Raw genomic sequence first — 16,089 nt, 5'->3', positions numbered from 1 at the left:
AATTTGACTGATTTATCATCTAATGCTTCAGGTTTAATCCTACAGCACTTATGCAAGGCCATGTGTACCTATGTTCTCTGGAAACGAAGAAAGCTCCTCAGAGTCAAGGACATTGGAGATTTGCTGTGACAATCAATGACAGAAAACTATCCACTGTTGTGGATGACAGCCTTGGATCAAACACAAGTACAGTGCAAGGTGAAATACAGCTCAAAGGTAAACGTTCGCTTTCTAACTACTTGTTAACAAGGAGTTAAATATATGAAAAATGATTTGTCTCTTGAATTATATTTTATGTAATAGTATTTCAATGCAGCAATTTAAACAGTAGCTTGTTGCATCTGTTTGATCTCTATAAATTAGAAAAGCAGCAGAGTCTTGTGAGATGAGTTGGTCAGAAAAATACTGTTCATCACAAAGCTTGACATATAGAATGTACTATAAAGAAATCCATTCCCTTAAGTGTTAAATAGATCATGATAATATCTTCCATACAAAAGCATAAATAATGTTGTATCCAACAGGAATGTGCTTAGGTACACATGGAGCATAGGCCTACTGCATATCTTATATCATTGCTGGGATTAAAAGGTAATGATCAATACAAGCTTCAGACTCTCATGGATAATTGTAACTGCCTAGCACTTGCCACTTTTTCTTAAAATGTTTTCTTTGTTGTCATTATCCGTTTTAGAAAAAGCTTTTATTTAAATCACCGAACAGTGAGTCTGCTTCCTCTAAAACCTAAAGCTTTCCCAGATACTGTTAACTGCTGCCACAAATGCAGAGTTGCCAGGGGCAACATTTCAGCGCTGCATTAGCTGTCAATGTTCCTTCATTCAAATGTACTATCCTGCATCGCCTGACAGTTTCAATAAACCTTGTACCAAATGCTCATGTCATTTATCTTTGGACAGTATGCTCAAGTTGTGTAACTTCAAGCTATGTGTGATGAGAGTGGACTTCTTATCAGCATTATCTCTTCAGGACTAACCTGGGAATTAATGAATTATTGTTTTTCTTTCATTTTTCTGAAGCAAAAAACAATTAAAGAAATAGCCCTCTGGGTAAAACCCACTACATGTACAAGTAAAACTCTATGAATCAATTATTAAGGGTAATTCTGCACCCAGTTTGAGCTTCTCAACACATAACAGTGGGCATGAGGAACGGGGGAGTGGAGGGGGGTTCGGATTTGGGTCAGGTTGGTGAGGAGAGGAACTGGGTGGAGTGTCTGAAATCTACATTAATACTGTGGATGGTAACATTTTTTTTTACCAAATTAAGTGAAATAGTGAAATAAATAGAGCACCGCCACAATATGACCGCTGTTGTGTTTCATAACTACATAATGCTAAATACCAGTTAACAACTCAAAGAAGTGCTTTATAGTGGAGTTACTCTTTAAATTGAAAGCTTTTCAGACTTTGAGGACTATTATTCCATTTCCATGATAGATTGTAATTATGTAGGCTTTCTAACTGATTGTCGATACTTGGGAGTCAAGGTATTGATACAATATGATGATAAAAGTATTGTGATATTCTACTTGAGAGGAGATACATGATAGGTAATTCCTATTCTGGAATGGCACCATATGGCAGTCATCTCACCTGGGTCCACTTCTCAACTTGCTGTATTGGAACCAATGGTGAAAGTGGCTTATGCTGCTTTTATAATGCTAATACATAATACATTGAAACATCACTACTGTTTTATATTTACTGCATTGTTTGTGAGACAACTGTGACTGTCTAAAATGGTACCAAACAAGACATTTTTGTAGCTTTTAGATAATAACTATGAGAGCAAATCATATTTTCAATCATAAAAAAATATTTTATAATCGTGCATTTATTCGTGCATTATAAATTCTGACTTTAAACTCACAATTTTGATTTATGCTCAGAATTCTCAGATTAATCTCAGATCTCAAATTATTTTTTCTTTTCTGTAATTAAGTATAAATGAAAGTATGATTTAAAATTATTTTTAATATAAAACCCTCTGTAATGATCTATGTGGCAATAGACAGAGTATGTTGGCAGCAACTGAATATCACTAATACTGAAATACATGCAACAATACACCTATATGAAAAAATAGACAAAAAGAGGCCATGTGATTTAATGCTATTAATAGTGATTAGTGTGGCAGCTTTAAGACAACTTCAACAGGTGACAATGGACAGTGACATGTTTTTTTTTTGTTTGTTTTTTTACTTTATTGGCATGAAGAGATTACAATTAAGATTACAACCTATATAAAGAAACAATTAATATAGGTGTCATCATGTAAACAAGTATAACCTAGTAAACAATAAACACTACTGCAGTTGAAGAATCGACTTAAAATCAACAGTAGCCTATACAGATATGGAAATAAATATAAACAAAATAAATACATTTAAATGTATGTATGTAGTCTAACCTGTAATGTGCAAGTTTTGTGACGTTACTGTACAGTATATGGATTTAATTGCATTGTGCACTTGCTTGGCCTGAGCTACAAATAGTGGACATTGTTGCTTTCTTGATTTGCCTGATATGTTACCAAACGGTCTTTGTCATTGATACTGGTCTCTGTTCTATTTGGTCCTTTTAGTGCAGCAATATGAAGACAGCCATGGCTGCTGCCCATAGGTAGCTGTTGTAGTTGGAGGTAAACTGGACCCAGGTAAAATGGCGGACGGTTATCCCACGGATAATAACGTAATGTCCCCTCTACTGTTTGATCTCTATGTGGCGAGCTCTGTCCGTTGAGAGTCTGGAAGGTCATAGTAGATCCTGCTCTTGTCAAACTCTTCTCTATAGAGCAGTAAGTCCTGTACTGGAAACTTGTCATTCTGGCCGGTCCACACTGTAAGACTGTACCTGTAACCGTCAGGGCAAACTGTAAGCAATGCATTTTTAATTGATCAAAGGTGTATACATACCGTATGTGAGTGGAACGGACAGAAGAGAATCATTCATTGAAGTGGTAATAAGTTTTGTTGTTGTTGAATAAATATAAGATCTGGGTAGTTAGCATGAGCAGTGATAGCCAAAGAGCGCCACCTACAGAAACTCTAACTGCATCAACAGAGAATCCAAGGAGCAAGATGTCACACTACTGGACACACTGTTTGATTGACAGGTGATCTCTGGGAAGAGCAGTGCAGAAACACCACAGCAATGAGTGCTTAGTGACAAAGATGGAGACTAAATAAAAAAATAAAAATAGAGTCATGTGGATTACCACTTCAAATCTGTGTCCACATAACTTTTTTCCGCTCTTCATCTCCATTTCTTTCATTACTCATATGCGCATTGCAGCTGGCTTGTGTCCATATTATGCAGAAATACGTCTGACTACTTTAAAATATGGTTTTGAAGATCTGAGGGATGTGATCAAAACCCAACTGTTGTGCATTCAGACCTGTCACTTAATTCAGTGATTCTCAACCTTTTTCATATCAAGGACCCCTAGTTTAGTCCACATTAGGGCCACGGACCCCTTTTTGATGAGATTTTGTCTCTCTGACCCAAATCTGAGAATATTTTTACTGTTAAATATGATTTTGTCCAGAATTCCAAGACTATCTGTGTTGTAGGTAGAGAGATAACAGTGAAACTATGATCAAAACAGTCATTCTTCTACATTCTCTAACTTCTTATAAATGAAATGCTGAAGTTTAACAATTCATCAATTTAGTAGGGACCCCCTGGAACTCCCTCAAGGACCCCTGGTGGTCCCCGGACCCCACGTTGAGAACTAACTTAATTCCTTTTGGCGACATTAGATGACATACAGTGCCTTCAAGAAAACATTCAACCCTCTTGACTTTTTCCACATTTTGTGGTGTTGCAGCCTGAATTAAAAATGTATACAATTTTTGGTCAACAATCTACACAAAAATACCCCCATCATGACAACGCAAAAAGATCTTTTTAGAGATTTTTGCAAATTTGTTGAAAATGAAACGGAAATATCAAATATTCAGTCCCACAAAATGCGGAATAAGTCAAGGGGGTTGACTCATTTCTGAAAGCAATGTGACATAACATCAGAAAAGGTGTTAATCCAGCAAAATGACTTGATCCACCATCTATAAATATCCAGCAGTGAGAGTGAGAGTTTGCCAAGGTAATGTCTGCTAGTGTGACTGAATGACCTGACTGGATGTGGTGATCGTACCTATCTGACTGCTGCAGCAGCCATTTCAGTTGGGAGAACGACTGGGCTAGGAGGGCGGCTCGAACTGGGAAGGTCACCGGATGCTTCAGGATCCTGCACACCTCCTCCATCTCACGCACCATATCCCAGCTGTAGCCTGAGAGGAAGAGACGTTACCATGAAACAAACATATGACAGGGAGAAGCTTCCTTCAGGGTATCTGCAGGTTTCAGAAAGCTTAAGACTTTTTGAAACCTTTTTGCTACCTGGAATTGAATTTAAGACCAATTTAAAAGCCAAATTAAAGACATAAAGCTGGCAAAACGAATGTCATTGCATGGTGAAAATCTAAGACATTTTAATACTTTCTAAGGCCTTACATTTACATATTTTCTGACTTTTTTTTATGACCTTGCCTCCTTATTCCAATGAATACGCCAGATCTGTCTTCACCTGGGTTATCTGTATCAGCAGTCCACCCTGTAGTCCAGCCAAGGGAGAGCACAGCATCACTGGAAAGAGTCCCAACGGCAGCCAAGAAAGGTGCCGGGTCCAGGGGAACGGCCTTTCCTCCAGGCCCCGGGAGGATATCCGCATTGATCCATACGGGACGGCCGAGCTCATCCCACACCTCCTCCAGCAGAACCACGGACGGAGCCACAGCTTCAAGGCTATGTGGATAAGTAAATCACAGCATTAGCGCCAGACAAAAACTACAGAACATTCACTAGGAAAATGCCAGATGTCTCTTACCTCTTGAAGTCTAGTTTTATCCCCTTGCCGTGCGCCCTGACTCCTTCCAGCCATTCCCGCAGTGTGATATCGCTGTCCGTCTCGGGCGGATGGCCCATGATCGGCTCTTTTGGCTCGCGACCTCTCATGATGATGTCAGCCTCAATCATGTGACTAGGACCTAAGGGTTAGGGTGAACGCTCAAATGTTCAATGAACAAGACGCGCGCATACGCTCAGCAAATTTCACCGAACTCAGACTAGGGCTGAACAATGAATCGAAATTTTATCGAAATCGCAATATGGCCTACTGCAATTTTCAAATCGCAGGAGGCGCAATATTTGTTAAAATGTGAAATGTGTGTTAAAATAGCATTTTAAATGAAATATTGTGGTGCTGCAGAGATGTCCTGGCCTACACATCGTATTCTACAGACTTAAGAAAACATCTTTGTTTGGTACAGATCCCCGCAAAAATCTCACCATAATCATTTTAATACGTTTTTCAATTAAAATGATGTAAAAATGATCATTCCCTCTAATATCGCAAATCATACCGCAATTGCAATATCAGTCAAAATAATCGCACTTAAGATATTTTTTCAAAATCGTTCAGCCCTAGACTCAAACAGCATTATGGGTATATTTTGAAGTCAACAAAAAACATGGCGGCGGGCAATGCTTACTATTTTCACACAGCGAAGACAGTAAAAGTTATTTGAAATCTTACAGTTGCTATTCTGAATTTTTAAGATGGGTTTATGTGTTAAATTGATATGGATATCAGCTCATATAGGAATTGATGGGAATGAAGGGGTGGATAGATAAGCAAAAAAGGCTATAAAGAGTGATAACATTCAAACTGACTATAAGGTTAGCATACTGTCATAATGCATCCAAGAGAGGGAATCAACATTTAGTTTACCAGATGTTAAAAATAATATCAGCAGAATTTGTCATTTATCATTGGGTGACAAGTGCCTTAAATTTTATTAAGAGTATGTAAGATCAACAGGACTGATGAATAGAGTTTGAGCATATTTTTTTCTTCTAAATCTTTTGTATTATTAGAGATATTGTAAATACTCAGTCCACTCTTTACACCAGCAGGGGGCAGTAATGCACACTTATTGTTTGTCAGCTGGCAATAAAGGGGGAATATTTATGGCAACAGGGAGACTCAAAGGAGAGTTTGAAAGGTTTATGGAAACATGTTAACCGGGGTATGAACAATAGCCCGGTTACTTGCTGCATCTTGTGTAATGTAACGTTACTTATTTGCAGATTTTTCTTCCGCTTTTAATAAGATGCAGCCCCATATTTTAACTGAACGGCTAGCCTCTTATTTTATGCTCCCAGATCTGATCTTATTGTTGCTTTTAAACTTTTTTAACAGACAGAGTGCAGCGTGTCTTCGTTAATGACCACATGTCTACCCCCATCATTTCTAGCACTGGTTAACTTAGGTCACTTAGTTCAATTCTCTGATGACACCGCCCTGCTGTCTCTTCTTCAGGATCCACAGTCGGATCATGGCTTGGCTCTAAATGATTTTATTAAATGGTGCGATGACAACTTCTTGGATCTTAATGTAACAAAAACAAAGGAGTTGATCATTGATTTTAGGAAAAATAGTGCAGAGCCAAAAAAAACAGCCAGATACATGGTAAACCAGTCCAAATTGTGGAAACCTACAAATACTTAGGAACCACATTTGACTCTTATCTAAAGTTCGACAGAAACACAGAGTCACTTGTCAAACGGGGACATCAAAGAATCCACCTGATGCGGAAGCTCAACTCTTTTAGTGTTTTCTAAAACCATCTTATGTTCCTTTTATCATTCTTTTATTTTTAACATTCTCTTTTATTTGTTGGTTTAATGGTCTGTCTGTGAAGGACAAAAACAGTCTGAACCACATAGTCAGAGTCTGCTCCAAGATTATTGGAGTCCAGCTAACAGACCTGAGTGTGCTCTGGAAAAAAACGGGTGGTTATCAAGCTGATGAATGCTAATTTTAATGAGTAGGTTTGTGCTTTGTCGTTTTATTTATTTATTTATTTATTTTTTTCCCAATTTATTCATTCTTTTCTTTGTACAAGTAATTATTTTCACATGAGACATGTACAAGATATCGCTGCTGGGAAACCATTAGCTAAACTGATTCACTGACAATTGAAGGTTGAGTGTTAGAGTGTATGTCTAATGAATGATTGTTGTTGTTTTTTTTCTTTTTGTGAACTGGGAGCTGTAAACTGAATTGCCCGTATGGGATAAATACAGTTTTCTGAATCTGAATCTGAATCGTTTAGCTTGATATCAGAGTGTTTGTCCACCTGTCAGAGCCTCTGTCAGTCTGTTCCTGCTGTTGGTGGCGTGGGACCATCTGACCTCGGCAGCGTCCCTCCTTCCTACCTGACCCCGACTCAAGAAATACTCCAGCGTCTGGTCATACATCCTCCTCTCTGTGGACAAAATGCCACCGGTGTTATGTTATATTTAGTTCGCTACAGACATGAATAAAACCGAGTAGTTCACAGCCTTTAACGGGAAGCTACTGTAACGTGAGCTAACTTACTACGAAAGAAACTACTTAGCTAACGTTACACTGCTAGCTAACTCAGACACTTTACATGTGTTGACGTTTTACCCTTCAAATTCCAGACGATGTAAACCATGAAACACCCGATTAAAATCAAGGTAGTAATGCGCAATGTAAACAAACGACTCCTACTCATCGTTCATAATGTCTAACACCAACTACATTTTGCCCATGAATGAATAGACCAATGTCAAGCCAGCAGCAGGAACAAAAACAGCACTTCCTGTCAAGTTTTGTTTTCTTCTTCAAAATAAAAGCCGTCATGCCGTGCAGACGTTAACGTAAGATACCAAAGTGAGAATAAAATAAAGATTTTATTTATGGAAATGTCATTTTCACAGCCTAGGCAAAATACGCATAAATAGCAAGGCATATTAAAAAAATCACAAATATTTACTCAAGCACACCACAACCTGCAGCATTTTAGCATCAATAAATCATTACTACATTTCAGAGAACCTTCAAGGAACATTCCCTCAAGGTTCTCTAAAGGTTTCACAAAAATAACCTTCAGAGATCCTTCAGGGAACGTTCCGTAAAGGTCCTCTAAAGGTTTCACAAAAATAACATTTACAGAACCTTTAGAGAACGTTCCCTTAAGGTTACCTGAAGGTTCTCTAAAGGCTCTGTAAAGGTTTTTTTTTGTTTTTTTTAAATAACCTTTAAAGAACGTTCCTAGAACGTTTAAAGGTTGTAAAAATTTAACCTTCAGAGAACCTTTAAGGAACGTTCCCTGAAGGTTACCTGTTTGCTGGGACACCAGTCATTTAAAAAAATTCAGCATTATTCAGAAGGTAATAGAACTTAGAAGAGACACTGCTGCCTGCTTATGCTTGTGCATTCATCAATGCGCAGCAGAACCAGTAGGTGGCCACGTCATCACAGTATAAAGCAATATAGCCTTCCAATGGGAGAATGAACAGAGTAAATCTATATAAACATTCTGTCACAATCTGAATCTCTTATGTGAACAATAAACACTTTATAATACAGGGAAACAACGCCATACCTCCCTGAGTGATTTTGTTTTCAGTATTCATAGTTTATGTGGATGCTGTCAAAGGAAACTGATCCATACCAGGGTGTACTGCACATGCATAGCTTGCATTGTATTTGTTTACATGGTCAGAAGTCATGACTGATCACAGCAGATCTAGTGACAGTAGTGATGGAGATGAAAGGTAGCCTATGACATTGTTTGCCTGTGTTATGAGCAATTACAAAAGGGATTTAGTAATAAATTGCTTACACTGTGATGACACAGCCACCTATTGGTTCAGCTGCTATTCTCGATTAATAATACTACAGTTTTTTAAATGGCTGGTGTTCCCCTTTCATTTTAAGACATTAGTATAATTACTGTAAACACATGAGACCATCAGTGAGAAGACTGGCAGCCTTTACCAGCCTATACACTGCATTCCACATCGTGTGCCACAAGGTCAGATTTGGAGGGAAATCTGCTGGATTGCTTTACGGCACAAAACACGAAAAAAGGCTGGGCAAACGGAGCTAAAGCTTTCAGTGTTTCTGGCAATGGCATGTGGTGGAAGGAGTGAAAGGCAGATGGAAAAATCACTTCCAACATGTTTATCCTCTTCAGAGAGGGGGAGGGGAGCAGGAAGCAACAGGGTGGGAAAAGTGGTCTTAATATGGAAAGTACACTAGCACTAACAATACTGCTTATATCTCCAGTCATCTGTGGGTTTGGTTGAGCTGGTTTAAATAGGAGAAGCTGTGTACTTAGGTATCAGACTTTAACCAGGCACTGAAAAGCTGAAAACATTCAGAGCCTTTCGCAAAATTGGAGCAAGGTGACAACATCCTTACTGGGCAGAATTAATACAGTAAAGTCAAATGTTTAAAAGGAGCATGTGGCTATTATATAAGGCATCTATTTTGGGAGTACGTACAGCTTAGACATTGCTTCTCTTCTGTCATCAAGACGAAACCAAGAGAACAAGAATCCAGGACTTAATAGACATACTGCCTCAATTATACGTGATTATATTAGAGATCGCAACTTGTTTTGTTTACACAGGAGGTGAGCGAAGTTAGCCAGACAGCTAACGTTTTTGCAGTATCGATTTGTAACGGACTTCACTAATGATAAAGAGTGAGATTTTTTTTCCAGAAGTTATGAATCCACAGGCCACAGAACACCGTTGGATTATTAAGAGGTTTATCTTCATATTTTGGATAATTCCAGTCGCCTACTATTAACATATGTATGCTAACGTGTTAGCATGCGCACCAGACAGAGCTATTGACCAGAGACGGGAGCGTATCTATGTTCCCAGGGTCCTATGTTCCCCGGTTCTACATATGTGCTCTCCCAGGGTCCTATGTTCCCAAGGTCCTATGTTTAACCCTAACCCGAATCCTAACCCTAACTAATCGTATTAAGCGAATACAGAGCTGGGGAACATCTTTTTCAGGTTCCCATTATGTGCTATATAGAGCTGGGGAACATATGACCCTGGTAACATAGGACCTTGGGAACATAGGACCCTGGTAACATAGGAATGACCAAATGGGCCAAACTGAAAAAAACAGCCAGTGTATTCCTTTAACATTATGTAACCCTGGGAGCGGTGCAGGTTGGGTGGTCAGTAGGTGTGTCATGGGAGGGTCTGGTCAGGCCGATATGAGCTCTCTTGGCCTTTAAAAACGTGAAACAGCAGCTACAGAGCGGTGAGAGACGAGACATCAAGAGTACAGGTAAGCCATTGTTTCATTGTATTTGGCAATGCAGAAAGATTAAAACGTTCTGGGAAGAGGTAAGAGTTATAACTGAGAAGATTATTTCAAAACAAATCTTATTGGACTCCAAGCTTTTTCTGTTGGGTTTATATCCAGAGAAACATAATTATAGTAAAAATGAACGAACATTTATAGATCTCTGCTTGCTTAACGCCAAAAAATGTATTGCACTGTTATGGAAAACGGTTCACAGACCAAGCACTAATCAATGGATAAGACGGATGTTATCAAGCCTTCCATTAGAAAGGATAACTTACATATTAAAGGCTAAACAGCGTATATTTGAGAATATATGGATGCCCTTCATTAATTATGTTAAGGACTTAGATTTAACAGATGATCGAGTGAATTTTTGTGGACAATGCAGTTTCTGAGCTTGTAGAATTTTAAATACTTGTTATATTTTGTAGCTATTGCAATTAATATACTCCATTTTGTTTAGATTACCATTTGTTAAAACAGGAGGAGCATTCTTGTTTTTGTTTTGTGTTTTTTTGTTTTGTGTTAATGCAGCAATTTTATGTTGTATTTTATATTATATGAATGTAAAAGGCTGTATTTCATGGTGTTGAAAATCTAATCTTCCAATCCCTGCTCAATCTATTTCTTGCTTCTCTCCTTTCCCTGCAATATTGTGGATACTGAGAACAGGGCATCCACAGGTCCTTAAAAAGTCTTAAATTATCAAAATTTAAGGCCTAAAAAATATAAGAATGTCTCAAATCCAGTTATTAGAGGTATTGTGTATTGCCGTTGTTCACTATTTAATCCAGAACAGGGAAGTAGTACAATATGCATCCTATCTACTTTACTTAACACACCTAAACTTCATGTCCCTTAACAATTAATTTCCTGGTGTCATTTTTCTTATTCTGCCCCATTATAGTTTCACAACTTTCATTAACTATGTTCAGTTTTGGTTTTGCCAGATTTGTTTCTTTACTTTGGTTAGTAAATTGGAGTTAAATTCAATTTCAGGTAGTGTTAAAAAGGTAAAAAGTCTTACATTTGGCTTTCTGAGACCTGACAGTCTGGTGAAAAGATGTGGAATCTACAAATCAAAGTAAAACGTTGTTCTTTGTGGGCAATCTGAAAACTGAAAAAGACTATTATATTAGAATATTTAAAACAGATATATTATTCATCATGTTAACACTGTATTACTTGGTTACATTTACTGTATTTAGCTGGCACTCTTGTCCAGAGTGAGTTATAATGAGTCCTACAGCAGATTAACCTTCAATTCCTAGTTCAGCAGTAGTACAAGAAACCAACAGTATGGAAGTCAAAGTCACACCATCCAGACCATTGGTGTAACAAATATTCCTACATCTCTAGAATGATTATCTATGGCAGAGAAGTGCTAGGGGGAAAAACAGTCCAAATAAACAAGTCCAGCTGTTGTCAGACTGAATTTTCACACTCGCCTCCATAGATGATGATGCAACTTCTCTCCAACTTCAAAGGACTCCACAAGTTGTATAGGTTTTCGCTATCTTTAAGGGGGAGGGGCTGCCCTTACCATTGAATAGGTGTTCGTGTGGATGTATGTGGGTGTGTTTGTGTGTGTGTGGAGAGAGGGAGAGGGGAAGTGATGTGTCACATGATGGTCTAATGCTGTTTCAGAGGCTTTTCCACCCTGACAAGAATACATTTCTGGGGGGAAACACTGAATATTTGTATTTTTTGGCACCAATATGATCAAATGTAAAGACATCGACTATCAATCTGTATCAGCCTTCAAAAACCCATATCGGTTGTACCGTAGTCCATATTATAGCTTTACATTATGAACACAGATAACAAGCACAGATCGCTAAATCAGTGATTCTCAACCTTTTTCATATCAAGGACCCCTAATTTAGTCCACATAAGGGCCACAGACCCCCATCTGATGAGATTTTGTCTCTCCGACTCAAATCTGAGAATATTTTTATTGTCAGATATGATTTTGTCCAGAATTCCATGACTATCTGTATTGTAGGTAGAGAGATAAGAGTGGAACTATGATCAAAACAGTCATTCTTCTACATTCTCTAATTGTGTTCACTTCTTGTAAATGAAATAATGCTGAAGTTTAACAATTCATCAGTTTGCTGCGGACCCCCTAGAACCCCCTCGAGGGCCCCTGGTGGTCCCCGGACTCCTCGTTGAGAATCACTGTGCTAAATAATCAGTGGTATGATAATGCTAAGCTAACTCCGCTCCAAATAAATGCTGAGTAGTTAACACTAGCTATGTTTCCATTCAGGTTTTGCACAAATTCTAATCAAACTTTTGAAAAGTCGATAATCTTGAAATGCTTGAAATGCTTTTAAGTGAATAAATAGGTTTGCGTGTGTGTGGGGTGAGACAAGATCACAATGAAGAGAGCTTTCCAAGAATTACTTGCCATTGGAGAAGTAATAATAATTCTGTAATGTAATCTACTGGTGACTAAATGCTATGGCCAATATTTTAATGGTAGGAGAAATGTCCATTCAACGACGGTTGCCGTACATCTGGGAAAGGAGACGCACAAAACAATCCCATTATTAATTCACAAAATACGTTTCCAACACTGTTGTTCGAATAACCTCTTTATTGACAGACAAAAAAAATCCACCTCAAGTGAACGTTGAAACTTTTTTGCGTTATTTGGGGAAGTTTCGAATTCCCATTCGAAACTTCAATTTTCACATAAATTGGCTTGATGGAAACACCCTCCTCGAATTTTGAAATGCCCACCATATCACATGACACCATGACACCATATCACCATATCCAATCTCGGAACCCATCGTCTATCGGTCTGACGACGATTAGACTCTGGGGGCGACGGCCAATATTTCGGGGTTTCCGGTGTAGCCAGCGGACATCCGGGCCAAGACTTTCTCTTCCGTCATTGTTTACAGTCCAAGTAGCAACTTGAGACGCGAGAATGGAGTCGGAGTTGAGAGACGACGTCTCATATGCAGATATCTGTTTATAGAGATTAGCCGAAATGTCGTCTGGACCTAAAAAACTTGTGAAACAATCCGATCGTAGACGTCGTCTCTCAACTCCAACTCCATTCTCGTGTCTCAAGTTGCTAATTGGACTGTAAACAATGACCTGCGCACGGAAGAGGAAGTCTTGGCCCGGATGTCCGCTGACTACACCGGAAACCCCGAAATATTGGCCGTCGTCAGACCAATAGACGATGGGTTCCGAGATTGTATCCTTTGTAGTTGCGAAGAGCGAAGGTAATTCAATGGCCAAAATCAGATGTGACCAATCATATAGGAAGGTGTGATATTTGTTGTTTTCCCTCTACAGACTCAGTCTCCTCTGAAGCCATGGCCTCCAGTCTTTCCTCCCTCCTGCTGGTCCTGTGCAGCCTGGCCGCGGTCGAAGCCCGGCTGCAGCTGTTCAACCTGCGGGCTAGCGACCTTCCCTCCGGCCTGCTGGGAACCACCGACGGCTACGTCAAGGTGTTCTGCGGCTCGGCCACCCTGGGAGAGACGTCCGTCCGCGACAACAACGCCAACCCCTGGTGGGACGAGAAGTTCAGCCACTTCGGCGCCCGGCAGAACGACGTGCTGAGGCTGGAGGTTTACGACAGCGACTTCCTCTACGACGACCTGCTGGGAATCTGCCAGCGACAGATCAAGATGGGAACCCACGAGCATGACTGCTTCCTGAAGAAAGGCGGCACCCTCCATTACTCCTACACCCTCAGCGAAAACACTGATTAGGCAGTCTGGTAACCATTTGGCCTTTACAGTGACATGATTCGTACCTCAGCCTGGCTCTATAAAGAATGTTTACATCCTAATTCTCAGTGGCATGGTTTCTAAGAGACTAGCTGGTATGGTTTCTAAGAGAAGAACATTATTCCAGTTTCTTTTTCAGTAACTCTTTCACCCCCATCATGCTGGCTGTCAACAAAAAATAAACGTTGCTGCAACAATCAAAGTCTACCTTTCTTGTTTACTTGTCATGTCACTTCATGTACTGCTGGACAACAGTGTAGTGGAAGGTAAACCCACCTACACTCAGTTTACCCACTGTTTTTTTTTTTTTTTGGCTGCATAACAGAGTTTACCACCATTTTAGGCTGACACATTTTTATTATATAAATTCAAAGTTTACATCAAGGTAACTACTTTCAAACAGATGAAAGCTATATGAGGGCATGGCATTTTAAGGGGAAAGACATAAATGAATGCTTTCTTGAAAATATAATTGGTTTATGTTTATGTACTGGTGGTTGTGATGGATTATAATGATCGCCTACTGGAGGTCATAGTTTACCCTCCTTTTTATTTACCACTGCATCATTGTAAATTACCATATTATTATCTGCTGTTTTTCTAATACCTGTCACCCTTAAACAAACCCCACTGTCAATGAAGTTAAGAGCATAGACTAATGGGGATTTTTCATGAAGCAATATGAGACAAACAAATCTCACTCACTCACATTTTACTTGATGCATTAATTTTTTTAAAAGTGTGTGCCAATGGTCTATGTTGCCCCTCTCCTTTCTATTATACCTGCTGGTGTCTGCACACAGTCAGGGCTTGTTTTCCTCCCTTCAGAAGAAGCCATTGCTACCATTCAGTACAGTATGACAAACGACACAGAGCAAGATAATCCATCACAATAAACACAAAGCATTTGGTTTGATCGAAGCTTCTGTTTTAGTGTTATTTCATTGTGCCCAAGTCGATGTTTTCATATCAGTGGGTGCATTATGTTACGCTCTGCTTCCTGTCAATCACCTGACACACAAGAAGAAATGCAAGTTTCCCCCAGGAAATAATAGTCTTATATTTGGGATGCGTTTGTTAGCAGCTAATTTCAAGATAGGTTTGACACTGTAAAGTTTGTATTAGTAAAAACAATGAAAAGTGTTTTTAAAGAATCTAATTACATATAGCATGTATTGCAAAATGATTCTGGTATTATACTTTAATGTTATCATGCGACTACTAGCCACTACTAGCTTACTTAGCTAGCATGCAAATCAAATCTGTTTACAAGACAATGAAGGTTAGCTAGAGACTTAGCTAGCTAACAAGCTGACATTATTTGAACACAAAATCGGTCAGATATCAGTGGTGACTTAACAGTATAAAAATTAACTATGGTTTGAGAAGGGTGAGCTAAGAAAAGCAATCAGCTTTTCACAGCCATTGTTGGCCTAGAGCTGAGGAACCAATATGGCCGCCAGAGGGAGTTATACGCCACTTGAAAGCCCTACAGAGAGGTTTGTTTTGACCTTGTATTGACTGGTTGAAGGCATTATGAAGAGTCATCATACCAGGCTAGGAAAGTCTGGAGACACATATCCATCACTGGACTCTACACATAAGCCTTTTTACTATTTTGTATCATTTGATATGTTATTTTGCTCTCACAGGTAGATGCAGTCAGACCTTTCAAAGTCTGCTGAATCTGTGACGCAGGCCTGGCCAGGAGTGAGAGAAGCTCTTTCATACTAATGCCAGAAGAGGTCAGTGTCTACAAACCCCAGACACTGACTTTGACTGCTGCAGGAGCAAGATTTGGATCTCCTTGTAGGCCAGTACTAAACCCATGGATGTGTGCTATAGCTTTTCTGTCCTTGCTGAAAAGCATGATGGAAAAGATCCTGGTAGTTGATAGTTGCCTGCTCAAAAAGTGTCCTTTTCTGACTGTATGGAAGCTCAAACTGGTCAAAAGGGTAACTGAGGGATTCTACATTTTCCTGACTGGTCAGAAGATTTCAGCCTGCGATCCTTCCAGTCAAAAGCCCGCTTCTCTAACCTCTTGATACAAAAATTAAGGTGACGTTTTTTTCGGGGGGGAGCTCAGTGTCCTGGGTAATGGAAC

At 39.3% G+C, this 16,089-nt stretch overlaps 2 protein-coding genes across 2 annotated transcripts; one reads left to right on the top strand and one right to left on the bottom strand.

Annotated features, from left to right (window-relative positions):
- Positions 1-2,040: 2,040 nt before the first annotated feature.
- Positions 2,041-7,669, bottom strand: fam151b (family with sequence similarity 151 member B). Its single transcript, XM_071536074.1, has 6 exons — positions 7,537-7,669; positions 7,223-7,351; positions 4,909-5,068; positions 4,609-4,826; positions 4,177-4,312; positions 2,041-2,873 (listed from the first exon to the last, which is right to left on the bottom strand). The coding sequence occupies exons 1-6, from the start codon at positions 7,622-7,624 to the stop codon at positions 2,738-2,740; spliced, it is 867 nt and encodes a 288-aa protein (XP_071392175.1). The 5' UTR covers positions 7,625-7,669; the 3' UTR covers positions 2,041-2,737.
- A 5,899-nt stretch (positions 7,670-13,568) lies between these two features.
- Positions 13,569-13,967, top strand: LOC139658042 (perforin-1-like). The gene has a single exon (XM_071536060.1). The coding sequence runs from the start codon at positions 13,569-13,571 to the stop codon at positions 13,965-13,967; it is 399 nt and encodes a 132-aa protein (XP_071392161.1).
- Positions 13,968-16,089: the final 2,122 nt, after the last annotated feature.

The sequence above is a fragment of the Centroberyx affinis genome, unplaced genomic scaffold (genome assembly GCF_046629955.1).
Source record: "Centroberyx affinis isolate AG114_WGS23_722 - 3 ecotype Tasmania unplaced genomic scaffold, CSIRO-AGI_Caff_v1 ptg002820l_1, whole genome shotgun sequence".
Classification (NCBI taxonomy): domain Eukaryota; kingdom Metazoa; phylum Chordata; class Actinopteri; order Beryciformes; family Berycidae; genus Centroberyx; species Centroberyx affinis.
This window is presented reverse-complemented; position numbering and strand designations above follow the sequence as displayed.